At 58.2% G+C, this 13,864-nt stretch overlaps 1 protein-coding gene and 2 non-coding genes across 13 annotated transcripts in view; all 3 read right to left on the reverse strand.

Annotated features, from left to right (window-relative positions):
- Window positions 1-1,524: 1,524 nt before the first annotated feature.
- Window positions 1,525-13,864, reverse strand: part of PRRC2B (proline rich coiled-coil 2B) — an 88,508-nt gene continuing 76,168 nt past the window's right edge. For 4 of the 11 annotated variants that reach the window (XM_059141556.1, XM_059141555.1, XM_059141552.1 and 1 more), the window contains exons 26-32: window positions 12,995-13,092; window positions 11,941-12,068; window positions 11,149-11,389; window positions 8,153-8,332; window positions 7,495-7,586; window positions 5,293-5,374; window positions 1,525-4,062 (exon numbers count right to left, since the gene is read on the reverse strand). In XM_059141556.1, coding sequence (XP_058997539.1) covers window positions 3,928-4,062; window positions 5,293-5,374; window positions 7,495-7,586; window positions 8,153-8,332; window positions 11,149-11,389; window positions 11,941-12,068; window positions 12,995-13,092 — 956 coding nt within the window. In that variant the 3' untranslated portion in view covers window positions 1,525-3,927. Of the gene's footprint in view, window positions 4,063-5,292; window positions 5,375-7,494; window positions 7,587-8,152; window positions 8,333-11,148; window positions 11,390-11,940; window positions 12,069-12,652; window positions 12,714-12,994; window positions 13,093-13,864 lie in introns of those variants that run through there. The other 7 variants (XM_059141561.1, XM_059141560.1, XM_059141563.1 and 4 more) reach the window with 4 other exon arrangements.
- LOC131813394 (small nucleolar RNA SNORD62) lies at window positions 9,214-9,297 on the reverse strand. The gene has a single exon (XR_009346794.1). It is a non-coding gene; the product is annotated as a small nucleolar RNA SNORD62 (small nucleolar RNA).
- On the reverse strand, window positions 13,397-13,480 carry LOC131813395 (small nucleolar RNA SNORD62). The gene has a single exon (XR_009346795.1). It is a non-coding gene; the product is annotated as a small nucleolar RNA SNORD62 (small nucleolar RNA).

Here is a 13,864-nt window from a genome sequence, read left to right on the forward strand (position 1 = left end):
TACAGAATCCCCTTTAAACAATGGAAGAAAGTCACCCACACAGAGCCTTCATAGAAATTTCCACTCTAAAGCTTCATAACATGCTGAAGACAGGGTCCTAGGGACACTGCCACGCAGCCAGGGTGGGGAAATGGTTAACGGCATGGTCAGATGCGCCTGGAAGACCACTAGCCAAGTATGCACTGGTGGTCCTGACAGAGGGCATGGCTAGGGGACAGTGCCTGGCCCCAACACTGAAACACCCTGTCCCAGGTGATCTCTTGGGTCCATCTCACATTTTCAAGCAGGAAGAGCTCGTTTTCTGGAAGTCTGCATTTCCCATTCAGCACAGAACATGACACAGCACACACTGGTGTCCTTGGTCGTCAAAGGCCATTTCCCACAGACCTAACCCAGGCTTGCTCTGCAAGCAGTGAAAAGGGACAAATACAGACTGGAGAGGCAACATGCAGCTACTTGGTGGAAAGGAACTGAACAGCTGGGAGGGAGGGGCTGTACCAGTCTACCACACACTGCCTCAGTGGGCCATTTCTGACCACGGCTGTGCACCCACGTGCACATCCTCAGCCTCCTTGGCTCTGAGCGTCAGTCACAAACCTCATCACCCATCCAGAGGGCAGATCCAGAAGACAGGAGGGCAAGGGCAGAGCTGGGGGGACCCGAGGTCAGTATTTCACAGGATTCCCCAATATCCCCAGAGGTGGCTGGAACGGCCACAGCTTTGGAACTCAACCGATTTCTGAATGTCTAAGTCATCCTCTGGTTTCCCTCATAAGGAACCCAGAGCTAGAAGTGTATGAATTCCAAGTCTGAAAATAGTAATGGTGTGGATTAAAAAGGGGGAAGCAATAGTTAAGAAAACGAGACCAAATATAACTGGCAGAGAAGTTTCTGGCGGCGGGTGTGTGTGGGGGGTAATGCCTCTTGGACACTTGACCCCACACTCCAGGACTTCCCCCACTGAGTAGTTGACACTGCAGGGACACTATTGCGGGGGTCACTGGTTGCCAAGCAATGAGTTGCACCATCAATGGCCAGGGCCAAGCTGCCAGCATCAGGAGGCAGCAAAGGTGCAGTGAGGGGTCTCTGACTGCCCCCTGCCCCCATCTCAGAAGCCCCAGAAAGGAAAGTGCTGGTCTTCACCTGTTCCCACCGACGGCCCCGTAGCACCCTGGCAGAAGCCTCTGCATGTGTATGCGCTGAGGACGGGGTTCTGAAACCAAAGTAAGACCCTAAGCCCTATTACCTTGAGCTTGGTTCTAAAACCAAATGAAAAGGAGATATTGCACCTTAAAACCTATCTGCACTAAACACCGCATTTAATCAGACCGAGGAAGGGACTGGAGTGGGGTGGGGAGGTCAGGCAGGCCTCAGCCCTGCCCTCTGCCCCAAGCCCAATTTAGAATCTGTATCTTAGTGGGAAAGAGACCGCAGCTCCAGCACACGGAGGTGGTGAACGCACTGACCTTCACATGCAATTTCCTGGCCTTTCCTGCACGGAAGAACTCAGACATTATATATAAATAGAGCAGTGAAACATTTACTTTTTTTCACCTAGACCTACAACATCAATACATATAAATAAATTCTAGTGTTTTCTGTTTTTATTGGGGAGGGGGAGGAGAGAAAATACCAGGGTAGAGGAAAGGGCTGGCGAACAGGTGACCTTTCGTTTTTATTTTTTTCTCAAACAGGAAGCACTGTCTTGCTGAGGGCAGGTCCACCTGAAGGGTACACCTTGTGTTTCCAACAGCATCCAGGGCTGCTCTGCTGGAATGCAAAGTGAGAAAACCTTTTCCTTCCTTCTGACATACAACATGCACCGCTACTAGGTGTGCGGGCCTGGCCGTGTTTCTGAGTGTGCGCGCAGCAGGGAATGTGTGTGGCTCCCACAGGGGCAGCCGGACAGGGGAGGCAGGTGGCAGCAGAGGGGAGCGGTGGCAGGGCGGCCGGTCACAGGGACAGCGGTCACACACTGGCAGGGAAGAGAAAGCAGGTGAGCACACGGGACAGGCGAGAGCGGGCAACTCGTCAAGCGAGCAGCCTTCGGAGAAGGGACCCCAGAATCAAGATTCAGGCATGGAGGTGGCCAGCTGGCGGAAGCCCGGTCTGAGGGCAGAGGCGGGAAGGGCGACACAAAGCTGTCAGGAAGCGCGAGAGCGTCTTTCAAGAACGGCGGCCCTGTCCGGAGGACCCTCGCGTCAACCCAGCACTCTCGCTGGCGGGACGCACCCCGAATCCTTAAAGCAGCAAAGGGCCCCAAGGCGCTGCTCCCTACCGGGTGCAGCTGGACACAGCGCTCAGGGCCATGGGGCGTCACACAGCAGCAGGGACCCGAGCCTGGACTCTGAGGGCCTCATCGCCGCTCACCTCCTGCTCGTCCTGAGCCAGGTCCTCCCTGTCGTGGAGGACCGTGGCTGGCCGGTTAGTTACCCTGAAGAGCATGTATAAGACTTGGTATTTCCTTTCCCCTCTCCTTGGAATGACAAAATCGGGGATGATTTCCTTCTAGGTCTTATTTTAAAACAGAAAGAACAAAAACCCAGCATGAGATGGCTCACACAAACATCCTGCTGGCAGCGGCCCTCCACGCTTTTTCCTCGAGGCTGCCCCTGGCTGCGGTGGAGCAAAGTCAGACCCGCAACCCACCCTCCCCTCGGAGCCCGCCCCAGCTGTCCGGCAGGACGGCTGCCCACGGCCCAGCTCAGGCCACTGTGCCCCCAGCACCCGGGTGTGCAGGTGGGAGCCGGGCCAAGGAGGAAAAAGTCAGCTCGCGCGGCAGCCTTGCGGGCCACAGACCCCAGCAGGTGGCCGGCCGCGCGGCCCTGTCCCCGGGCCCTGTCCCCTCGTGAGGGAGCCTCGTGGCTTCCAGGGGCCAGCCGTGGGAAAGGTGGTGGGACAGGAGGACCCAGACAAGAAAAGAGACAGGCTCAGGAGGAGAGGAGGAGGGCGTGTTATGGAAGGCTTCCAGGAAGGGCGTGAGGGTCCGATGACAGCCCCGGGAAACACCAGTGACTATGCATCTCCGGGATTTACCTCAGCTGCCCCGTGCTAGCATGTCCACTGGCTTTAGAAGAGTCCGGGACAGAAACCGCGTGTCACGATTACGCCAAAAATGCAACCAGCCTCACTGGGCTGCCCCGAAGCTCCAGCGACCGACCATCGGGCCAGGGGCCGGACCCCCCCCCCCCAAAAACACCAGCCTAACCCGCCCCTCTCCCTCGCTGCCCCAAACACGGAGCTGCCCGCCGGCGTGCCCCCCATGGTTTCTGCGAGCACCGGTACCGGTTGACCCGCTGAGGGAGTGCGGGGGGCGGGGGCACGTCTGCCCGAAAGTCCTGTGTTAAGGAATCGCAGGCACGCGCGGCGGCGGCCCCAGATAGAGGGGGCGTGCGGTACGGGGTCGGAGGAGGGCGGAAGGATGGCGAGTGTAGAGAAGTTCCGCTATGCACACATAGCTTCTGTTTCTGTTTTCTTTTCCTTTCTCCTTTGTAAAAACTTAGCTGCTTTTTAAAACAAAAAGCCTCGAACTAAAATGGCCCTGCTGCCAAACCACTACGCCTGGGGGCGGGGGGGCGGGGGGGGGCAGGGAGGGAGGGGAGGGACAGGGTCATCTGTACTGCACAAAGGCTCGAGTCACTCCACGGTCACTGTGGACAGGAGGCGGGGACGACACGGGGACGGGGTCGTTTGCTTGCTTGTTTGCTTCGTAGTAAAGCGAGCAGGTCAATGCCACACATCCACAGGGGCAAGCTGGCTGGACACAGAGCTTTCGGGAGTGGAGAGGAGAAGGGAGGTCTCTCAGTCTGGGCCAGGTGGCTGGACGGTGGATCTGGCGAGGTGTCCGAGATGTCTGCGAGTCTGGCTGTGTCCAGGCCCAGCGGCGGCCCTGTCCTCGAGGTGGGGGCGAGGCGTGGCCAAGCACCTTCAGGCCTTGCTCTCCTCCACTTTGACCGGCCGAGGCTTGATTGCTCCGGTTCGCTTCATCTGGGAGGCGGCCGAGGGGGCCTCCTGCAGTTTCACGCTTCCCAGGCTGGGTTTTTCGTCCACTCGTTGTTTGGCCTTTGGACAGATGAACAGGGACAAAGACAGTAACCCTTATGCAGAAACATCTGTCTGGATACATAAGTCCCACTGGCCCCTGCCTGCTTCTGAGTCACAGAAAAAAGCTACCCTAAGAAGCCCATTCCTTTGGTGGAAGTACCAGACTTGGAAGGACACGGGCGGACACTGCTCTCTCCCCTCCCAACAGTGCTGAAGGCAATGATTCAGGGAGGCAAGAAGGTGCCAGGTCCTCTGGGAACCATTCTGCAATGGCCATGGGCCTGTGCAGCAGGCACACATTCAAGGCTGACTTGGAAGGGCCTTCTCAAATCAGTGCATCCTGTGCCCCGAGGGTAAAAAGCCCTCGAGCAGATCCAAGTGCACCGCACGAGTCGAACTCCCGAATGCCTGCAGAAGGGCACGGGGGCCACCACGTGGACTTGGTCCTCCCTGGTCTTCAACACCCTGCCCCCAACTCCTGCTCTCCGGAAACGTCCCCCCTGAACCCTCGTTTGGCCTGGAGATTCCCATCAGGATCCCATGAACCTGCAGCTCTGTGGCCAGCCTCGACTCTGCCCCCCACCAGGGTGTGACCTCTGCAAGAAAGCTTTAGCAGCTCAGTCCAAGCAATTCAAGGAACGACCCTCCAGGGAACCAAGTTAGGAGGAGTGAAATGAGCGATCAAACTTCCGCCTCCATCAGCCAGGAATGCGGTTTTATTAAAAAGCCACGCCTGACGGGTGTGAGCTCAGGACCCCACAGCGGCTCAGAACAGTGCCTGAAGGCAAAGACACCAAGAAACCCCTTTTGTTACAAAATGGGAAAGCCTCATTCCACTGGTACCCCCACCCAGCCAAGACACAGACGAGACACAGCACTTACTAGAGCTAACACACGCACGCACACACGCGCGGCTTCTAGAGCTGACCCACATACCTAACCGAGTCCCCGCGCCTTCACAACCCAAATTACTACGAAGGGAGGTCCACCTTCTGGCGCCACCTCCTCAGAGGAATCTGCATCCTCCCTTCTCTGCAGGACAAGGAAGGATCCAGACGCCCATCAAGAGGAGAAATGCCTTCGCCAGGAGGGACTTGGGCTGCCGGCTCCCGGCGCCATGCTCTAAGTGCTAGGGCTCGTCTCTCTTTTTAAGAGGAGCACTCAAATGGTTGGACAGTCCCTTCTCTTTTGGCGCTTGGAGACGGGCCTAAGTGTCCAGGGCTGGAGGTCTGCAAAGCCATCTTCTACCTGTTGAACGTAGTGTCCCTGCACAGAGCCCATGTTAACTGCTGATCCAGAGGGCTTCCCACTGGGGCTAGCAGAGCTAGGCCTGAAAAAACCAAAGGCAGGGGGTGAGAACACACGCGTCGCCAGAGAAACCGAGTCAAGCCTAGCATGTGGCACGGCCCTAGCTCGGGCAGCGCCCTCTCAGACGGAGGAAAGCCAAGACCTCAGCCAGCCAGAGGGCAGAGGGTGCCAGAGCAGCTCGCAGAGACGCACCCGAGGGTGCGGGGGCTGAGGGCATGGGGGCCGAGGCCCCAGCTGTGGGCAGCACTGACCGGACAGGTGGATGGCCACTGACCGTCTCTCAGGGTCTGGACCAACAGCATTCTGTGACCCAAATGGTCTCTGAAGCTGATTTCAGAATGGGGCCAAGTTTATTCCTACTTTTCACTCTTTTAGGCAGTGTGCATGTGTATGTGTCTATGTGTGGGGGTGGGGGTGGGGGTGCGGTGAGTGGAAAGAGAAACCAAAAGCAACAAAAATCTTTTGGAACATCTTTCTGAATGTGTTCCGTTGACCGGACAACCTGTTCTCCTGGATGCCGACTAGGGCTCAGAGTCCCGACAAGTGCTGTGCACAACAGAGTTCATCAGGACCCTTGACAGCGGGGGCGCTCAGACCCTGTGCCGAGGACCATGAGCCCTAGGTGTCTGACCAGGGAACCCTTCTTTGGCAGGGCATGCCTCAGAAGCCCCGTTTCCAGAAAACGTGGAAAACACCAGTCTATAAAACACCAATTTTCCCTACCCCGCTATAGCACCGACAAAACAAAGGCCATTTGGGAGCACTTCTACCTTCTACATGTTCTCCAAAGGGCCCGATGCTGTTCTCCTACGCTAAGCAGACACGGGCGGGTCTTGCTCTGTGAGCCTGGGTTTGCCTCTGGGACCCGACGCTGCTCAGTGCCACCCACAGCGGCCGGGGGAGGGCAGCATCTGCTTATCCACGGAGCTGCCTTCCTCACTCGAGATTATACTCATCCTTCTGTGCTGCTGTCTGTCCGTGGTTTTCCTAAATTCTGTTGTTTTGGTTTATGTCAAAAAGATGGAACACAAAACAAACCAATAAACAGAAATAAATGAAGCCAAGAGGGTGACATAAGAACAGAAAAGACGATGGAATGAGGCAAAGGTCCCACAGACGCCTTTCTCTGGAGACGCAGGTGGAGCGGGGAATGAGGGGACCGACGGGGGGGGGGGGGGCGGCAGGGACGCGGCCTCGACTCTCCAAGAGCAAAGCGGCACCGCGTCTGCGGCAGGAAGACGAGATGGTGCTCTGATCTGCGTTAGTGCTCCCCAACTGGAGGGCAGCTGTGCACCAACAGACGGGCCTCGGGGCGCCCTGGCGCCCTGCTGCTAACCTCCCACGGAGCGCTGCAAGTCCCGCACGTCTGTTCCGCCCGCTCACAAGCAGGAGGACGCGCCAGGCATCTCCCGCGTACAACAGAGCCGACTTCACCCACCTGCGAGCCCCCGGCCGAGCGTGCTGCCTCCCTCTCTCGGCACACTCCTCCTCAGGGCCCAACAGCTCAGCAGAACCAGGGGTTCTTTGACTTTCTAGCATGATCAGTAAGTCAACACCAGGCTCACCCAAAGCCACCCCCAGCTGAAGGCCCGGGGCAGTTACTGGAGGCAGAGACGGAGATCGAGGACGCAGAGAGAAGGGGCCAGTCCGCGCCGTGAGAGGCACAGACGGCCCTGCAAGGCCAGCAGCCACAGGCCCTGGTGGGGCCAGGGGGCCAGTGCAGGGAACATGCAGCCCCGGGAGAGGAAAGTCTCCCACCTTCCAGGGAGCACACTTTCCCAGCCAGTGAATCCTTTGGAAAACCTCGTGAGAAAGCTGAGAATAGTCAGGCCAGGTTTTACACTATTAAAACGTCAGACGTTCCTTTTTCTACCTTTCCAGAAAGCTCTCCCAAACCAGAGCATTTTATCATGATGACTAAAAGCAAAACCACTCCGCCAGTTCACAACTTCCCCGTGGCTGCCTAAAACATGCGTGTGTCCCAGCACTGAACTTCAAGGTGACACGGGGCCTCAAAGGGGAACCAGCCTCAACGCCCTTCCAGAGCTCTCCCCGGGCGCCTAGGACTCTACTGAACAACTCAGTCCCGTCCAGACCAAGGACTCCGGGACGCAGCATCCGACCCCCAGGGCATTTCTTTACCTGTAAGTCTGCGGTGACGCCACGGAGCCTCCGGAAGGAACATTCTGTTTACTGTCGGCAAAGTGGAAGCCCTTCATCTCCATCTGAGAGGACTAAAGGCATCAAGAAGGAATGAGCAATTGTTTGAGGGCCCCAGAGACGCCCGGCCCTCACCCGTGCACAGCCGATGAGAATCCCCGGGGGTAGAGAGGGATTGTCCAAAGGAATCCGTACTCCCCTCCACGCGCCCCCCCCCCCCCCGTTGGGGTTCAAGAGGCTTCTTCTTAGAACCAAGAACTGTCCCGTTTTTGTTCTCTTACAGTAGGGTAGCAAGAAAGGACTGTGCACCACCAGAATGCCCATCAGCAGAGCCTGGAGCCCAGTCCTAGACAAGGTCGGTGGGGACGTCTGGGACCAGTCTCTGATACGCCCCAGCGCAACCCCCCTGGCGCATCAACTCCACACATCTTTCTGCTCTGAGTCTTGGCGTGTGTCCCTTGCTTACAAGGAACCAAGGGGGCCCCGCCATGGGGTTCTTAGAGGACTTTACCATGAGCAGGAAACCAGTGGTCTGGTGAGGCCAAGAGCTCGCACCCCAACCTCTGGCACTTCCTGCCCAGAGTGCTTCCTGACTAGCAACGATTCTCCCCAGGACAGAGTGGGATGGAGTCCTCCTTACCTCTCTGCTGGTGTTAAGGACCGAAGGCTGGGAGCCGGGTGGAAGGATTCTTCGGGGGGCCCCGACAGAGAGGCTCTGCCCCTGCGGCAGCTGGATGGACTGCGGCAGAATCAGGGGCTGCTGCCCAGAGCCGTACCGTGGCAGGGGGAGCTGGGAGCCCGGCAGCGGCATCGTCAGCTGCTAGAGAACAGGGATAATTAAGACGAAAATGGATGTTGGGGAGGAAGCCACAAACTACTGTTTACATGTGACCCTGAGAGCAAACACGCGCTACACATCAGGTTCTCACTTCCACAGAATTCAAGCACAGCCTGTGCACGGTAAGACAGGTTCGGGATTTCTGCTAGGGCACAGCCTCGGAGGCAAGTGTGACCGCTGAAACCAGGCAGGTGGAGAAGACAAGCTTAGGACCGTGCCTGCCGGAGACTGCCATAACGACTGCCACGCTGGGAGGTGTTCCTGGGGGGGCATGGGATGTGAGAGGCTCCTCTCCGGGACTGCACAGGGCCACGGGCACCCGACTTTACTGCTTCCAACCAGCAAAGGCTTACCGAGTGCACGTTATGTGCATCGGGGCAAGCACGAGGACATGGTCAGACTCAGGGCACAGCGAGGGCAGGGCCACAATGGATGCGGACCCAGCGTGGGGACTGTAGGCAGCAAACCCCTGTGCCTAGGGGCAGGAGGGCTCTTAGGAAAGAATGGCCAACAAACCCCTGAAAGCAAATGTATTTGGCATCCCGGCTGCTATGTTGAGTAGAGATACTGTATGGACGTGTATCTATGTACCCCTTTGGAAGGCACAAAAAGGCAAAACCCCTTTAACTGTTTTGCCTCTAAAGGTGATGGAAAACTCAGCTGGGTTCTGGGGTTCAGGGTTCCTGGAACTGGAGACTCTTGGAGGCTTCTGAAGGCTATTATGACAGCAGAAGGTGTATGGGGCAGGGGTGGGGGGCGTGGTGACAACAAGCTCTGTGAGACTCCTTGTCAAGTCCAGCACCGCGTGGCGACAGGGAGGGGAGCCTGGAGACTCTGGACTGGGGTAGGGAGGCCACTTGCTGTCTCTCAGTCACTTTCCTCTTCATCCCCCTGCATTGAGTCCACGGTGGGGATCAGAAGGATCTATTGGAACTGCATCACAGAGACGGTGGCCGCCAGAGTCTCTAGACCCCCGCTCCTCCTTGCACACGACAGGCTGCAGGACGAACAGGAGGCTGGCGCCACGCTGCTGGAGCTCCAGCTAAGGGTGGTGTGGCTACACTTGTGTTTCACGGGCCCCCTGGCTGCTGTGTTGAGAACAAATGTTTGGGCCCAAGAAATGGCTGGATTCTGGTAATTTCCAAAGGTAGAGCCAAGAGCACCTGAAGGATCAGAGAGGGCATGAGGGCAAGCAGCGGCCTACATGGACAAGACAGCCATAACGACTGGGAGAAAATCAGGCTTTGGATTTGATGCCTTCGCTATTATGTCGGAGACGCCGTAGGACGCTGGAGCAGAAGGGACAGGCAGCCCGCAGGCTGGAAAACATACACCCGGTGGGACTGGGAAGACCCATGTTGCTGGGACTTAGAGCCACGGGGCAGAACAGAGACTGGAGGGCAGAGCCCAGGGTGCACAGGGAACCCGCAGAGCACAGAGGTGAGGAAGAGGGTTCCAGAAGGAACGCTGCCTGAGAACACGGTGCCGGTGCGGTGCCGGTGCGGGGGGGTGGGGGGTTGAGAGGAAAAAAACCACCATCAGGAGCTGCGGGTGTCCTAAGAAAAAGTTTTATGGGGTTTTGTCTCTTTAACGAGGGGATAAGGGGAATAATAGGGTCAACTGCGTGTCCACAGGAGGCTCTTCCTCCAGAGCCAGGCCCCACAGCGCCTGAGGGAAGGAGCAGGAGCCTGGCCGAAGGGCCTGGCCCAGGCACCGCCAGGCAACCCCCCACCCCCCCCACCCCCGGGCCAGGAGACCCAGCAGGGGGCACTCTGTACAAGATCTCGTTTTGTCCCTGCTTGTATCTCTCCAGTGACACAGGAAGCCAGATGCCACATGGTGACAGGTGGAAGGCGGGGAGGAGAAAGTCTGAAACCCGCCGTGGGGGCAGGGGACTGACAGGCCAGGTGCAGGGATATGGGCGCTCCCGAAGGTGGCTGTCGGTGCATGGCTGTGCGTAGCCCAAGCAGGTCTGTTTTTTTCCGCGGGCGCAGACGGCTGTGCAGACAAAGGACCGGACTTTACCAAGATGACAACACCGGAGGAGGACTGAGGGCAAAAGCAATGGCCCAACTCTGCTAAGCTGGGGAGAGAAGGACGTGAACCCACTGGGGCACGTGGTAAACAGGTGGCCAGAGCCTGGGTCACTGGACGGGGAGAGCTAGAGGAGCAGAGCTGGTGAATGGCAGGACCCTTAAGCCTGAGATGACAAAAGAGGGACAGCTTCCGGCACTGACCAGCCCAGACGGACCATGAGCACAGCGGAGCACTGCTGGCAAGGGGACTGTGGAACAGAGACCAGGCAATCACCTATGCAGACATCAAAACCACGAGCGGCTAGATTAGGAGCTGTGCTGGGGAGACTCAAAGCCGCCTCATACTGCTGATGGTCACGGGACAGGAAGACGAGAAACTGAACATTGGATTCATCATGTGGACCCACAGCCCCCCGGAGGCTAGTGGAGCAGTGCACAGTACAGGCTCCAGAGCTGGGGTTTTGGGGAGGAGGAGGGAGAGCAGCCTAGATGCATCACTGGGTATGCAAGGACAGCACCCCATCTCCAAGACCCAGAGGAGGAGGGTGGAGAGAGGCCGTGGGAGCAGCAGCACTCTGGGGGATAGATAGGAGACTGCACCGTTCCCATCAGCCAGAGAACCTGTCCTCAGTTCTAGCGGCCCAGGGACCAGTCACAAGGGTCACAAGCAGCAGACCACACCTCAAGAGGCAGACAAAAAGGAAAAAGAGTCATGAAAGAAAGCGGCCTAGCGTTCTGAGCAGGAGGGACTGAATGCCTAACCTGTGGGAGCTGGGAGTCCAACAACTGGGAGGCGCCCAGGCCAGCAGCCTGGCCCAGCTGGCCCTCGTACACCAGAGCTTGGTTTCCACTCATGGGCTGGTAGGGGGAGCCGGACTGGGGCTTCACCATCTCTAAGGGCTGCATGCCTGGGAACGCCGAGTACGGAGGCTTCAAGGCTGTGCCTCCAGAGAGAATCATGGTGCTGGGCGGTGACAGGCTGGGATGCATGTACACCTGAGATCTGCAAAACCAGACACGTGGTTGGTCAGAGGCGGGAGCACGCCAGCGGACCTCAAGTAAGTGCACACATCACGCTCCCCACACCCTGTATGCTGAGACCCAGACCGCTGGCCTCACTGCTCCCCACATCCCGAATTTCTGACTTAGGAGATCTGGGACAGAGTCTGAGGACCTGCATTTGTAACAGGCTCCTAGACGGGGATGTGCTGGTCTAGAAACCACAGTTTGAACGTCTATACTAAAATACATATCCAGGCTGTATAAGGCACGGGAAAACCTGGGTGACGCCAAAGGCCGGGACTTTGGACACATGGGAAGAGCAGACCCAGGGTGGACAGGGAGAGGCTGGGAAGGGGCAGGATGACGTGGGGAAAAAAACCAAAGCCCGGGGAGGACCATCAAGCCCGTGCAGCTTCTGCAGCAGTTAGGAAGGACTCCAAAGTGACTGCGATCCCCCCATCCACCCCAAAAGCAGAGAGGCGCAGATCAGCTGCACAACGAAGGGGACGAGCCTACAGGCCACGGGCGCAGACCTCCCAGGCTGCATCTCACCTGAAGGGCTGCAAGGAGCTGAAGATCTCCTGAGCCTGGGAGGCGGGCAGCCCGCCCCTCAGTCCCAGCTGGGCTGGAGCCTGCAGAGACGTGTGAAGGGAGAGCGGGATCTGCGGGGCAGCGGCAGCCTGCGGACGGGAAGCCGGGCAGTAACCGCGGGGCCCTCCAGGCTGCTGCTCCGGTCCCCCCGCCGCGCCCCACCCCCGCACCACGCGGCAGCAGGAACACTGCCCTGAATGCACACTGGGCTGTGTTCCTCCGGTGCTCTCCCTGCTCTTGGGAAAAAGCAAACGTGTCGTAATCCCAAATGCTGGTATGTTCCTACGGTGGATTCTGTACAACAGCGAGAACGAATCCTAGCTACAGGTACTGACAGCCGTGCGTTTTGGAACCAACGGTGAGCGGGACACGCACACGAAGAGTGCGTGCAGTACGATCTGGTCACGCGAAGATCAACATCTTATAAATCTAAACAGCGTGCTATTTTTAAATGTTTTATCAAGAGGTTGGGATGGGCCAAGTCCTCTTTCCTCGGTCCCCAAATCTGCTTCTGCCCAAGGGAGCCACCATCCTGGCACCGAGGTCCAGAGGGTGCTGGACCGTACGAAGGCTCCACAGCTTCAGGAGGGGGACTCCAGAACTCCGCCCCTTGCGGCACAGAAAACGCGCCCATCCTGCATGAAAACAAACGCCTGCACATTTCTAAAACTACCTCTTTCTAACGAATCCATGCCTGGGACTCTAGGCCTTTCTTCTCTTCATCAGAAGGATACCTGATACCAAAGGATACCAAAGAGAATTCCATTTCAGCTAATTCCCCAGCTAGGGCACAGGAAGAAGTCTGAAAGAGGGAAACGGAGAGTCTGGAGTGCAGAGCTCCATTCCTCTTCCCCGTCTGTCCTGTGTCCGTTCACTGACCATTTCCTGGCTGCTAGGACGGACAGGGAGCTGGGCATTACATGGGAGGGACGCGGACGTAAGACCATGCACAGGTCAACGCAGGAGGTCACTGCGCCCCCGTCCCCCACGGAGCCACCTGGCTGGCCGCCCTCACCTGCTGGTAACTCTGCTGCTGAGGTATGGTCTGGGGAACCAGCCGGGGCTGACTTGCGAACATGTGGCCGTCCAGGTAGAGAGGCGGCAGGTGACTGCCTGCGAACAGAAGCCCAGAGGAGACAGAACGGAGTCAGGCCTCACCGTTCCCGAATGTTCACGTGTGCCCGCCTTCCTAGCAAGGCGGCGGGAGGAGTGTGTGCAGAACCTGCTCAGCCCCGTGCCGCTAGCCCCGTGCCGCTGGCCCTGTGCTCCAGCAGCCCCACTCGGACTCACCTGCTGGGGAACACGGGCAGGTGGCGGCATCAGGGCCCAGGGCGGCAACGGGCTCCATCCCACCCTCGCCCCCAACCACTGGCCTGCACTGTTGGGAATGGCCCCACTGCTGCAGACATGGCCCGGGTCTCGGACCCTGGCTCTTCTCTCCCCCCGCACCAAGCCCACAGAGGAGGGTCAGAAACGGTCTATAGGAACAGCATCACTGGGACTCAGGCAGCTGGGCCCTCAAAACCCCGCCCTGGCCCTCTGAACGCCAGCACTGTGGGGAAGCAGACTCCCACTCATTGAGGGCTTGACTGACATGAAGTACTTTCCAGCTATGACCTCGTCTCATCGGCTAACCCGTGGACAGCCAGTCTTCTCTCACAGATGAAGGGGCTGCAGTGCAGGGGGCTGAGCCCCTCACCAGCGGCTTCCCTGGGGAGGGGAGCAGGGAAGCGGGACAGGCAAGTTATCTGCAGTGCCTGGGAAGCTATGACCTCCTGTCTGCACACCAGCTCCTACTTCTGCACACTCCTTAACGCAAGCAATCCAAGCTTCTCTTGAGAATGGGGGACGACCGCCCGAGCTGGTTCGGGCAGGGATGGGTATG

Source organism: Mustela lutreola, chromosome 12 (genome assembly GCF_030435805.1).
Source record: "Mustela lutreola isolate mMusLut2 chromosome 12, mMusLut2.pri, whole genome shotgun sequence".
NCBI lineage: Eukaryota > Metazoa > Chordata > Mammalia > Carnivora > Mustelidae > Mustela > Mustela lutreola.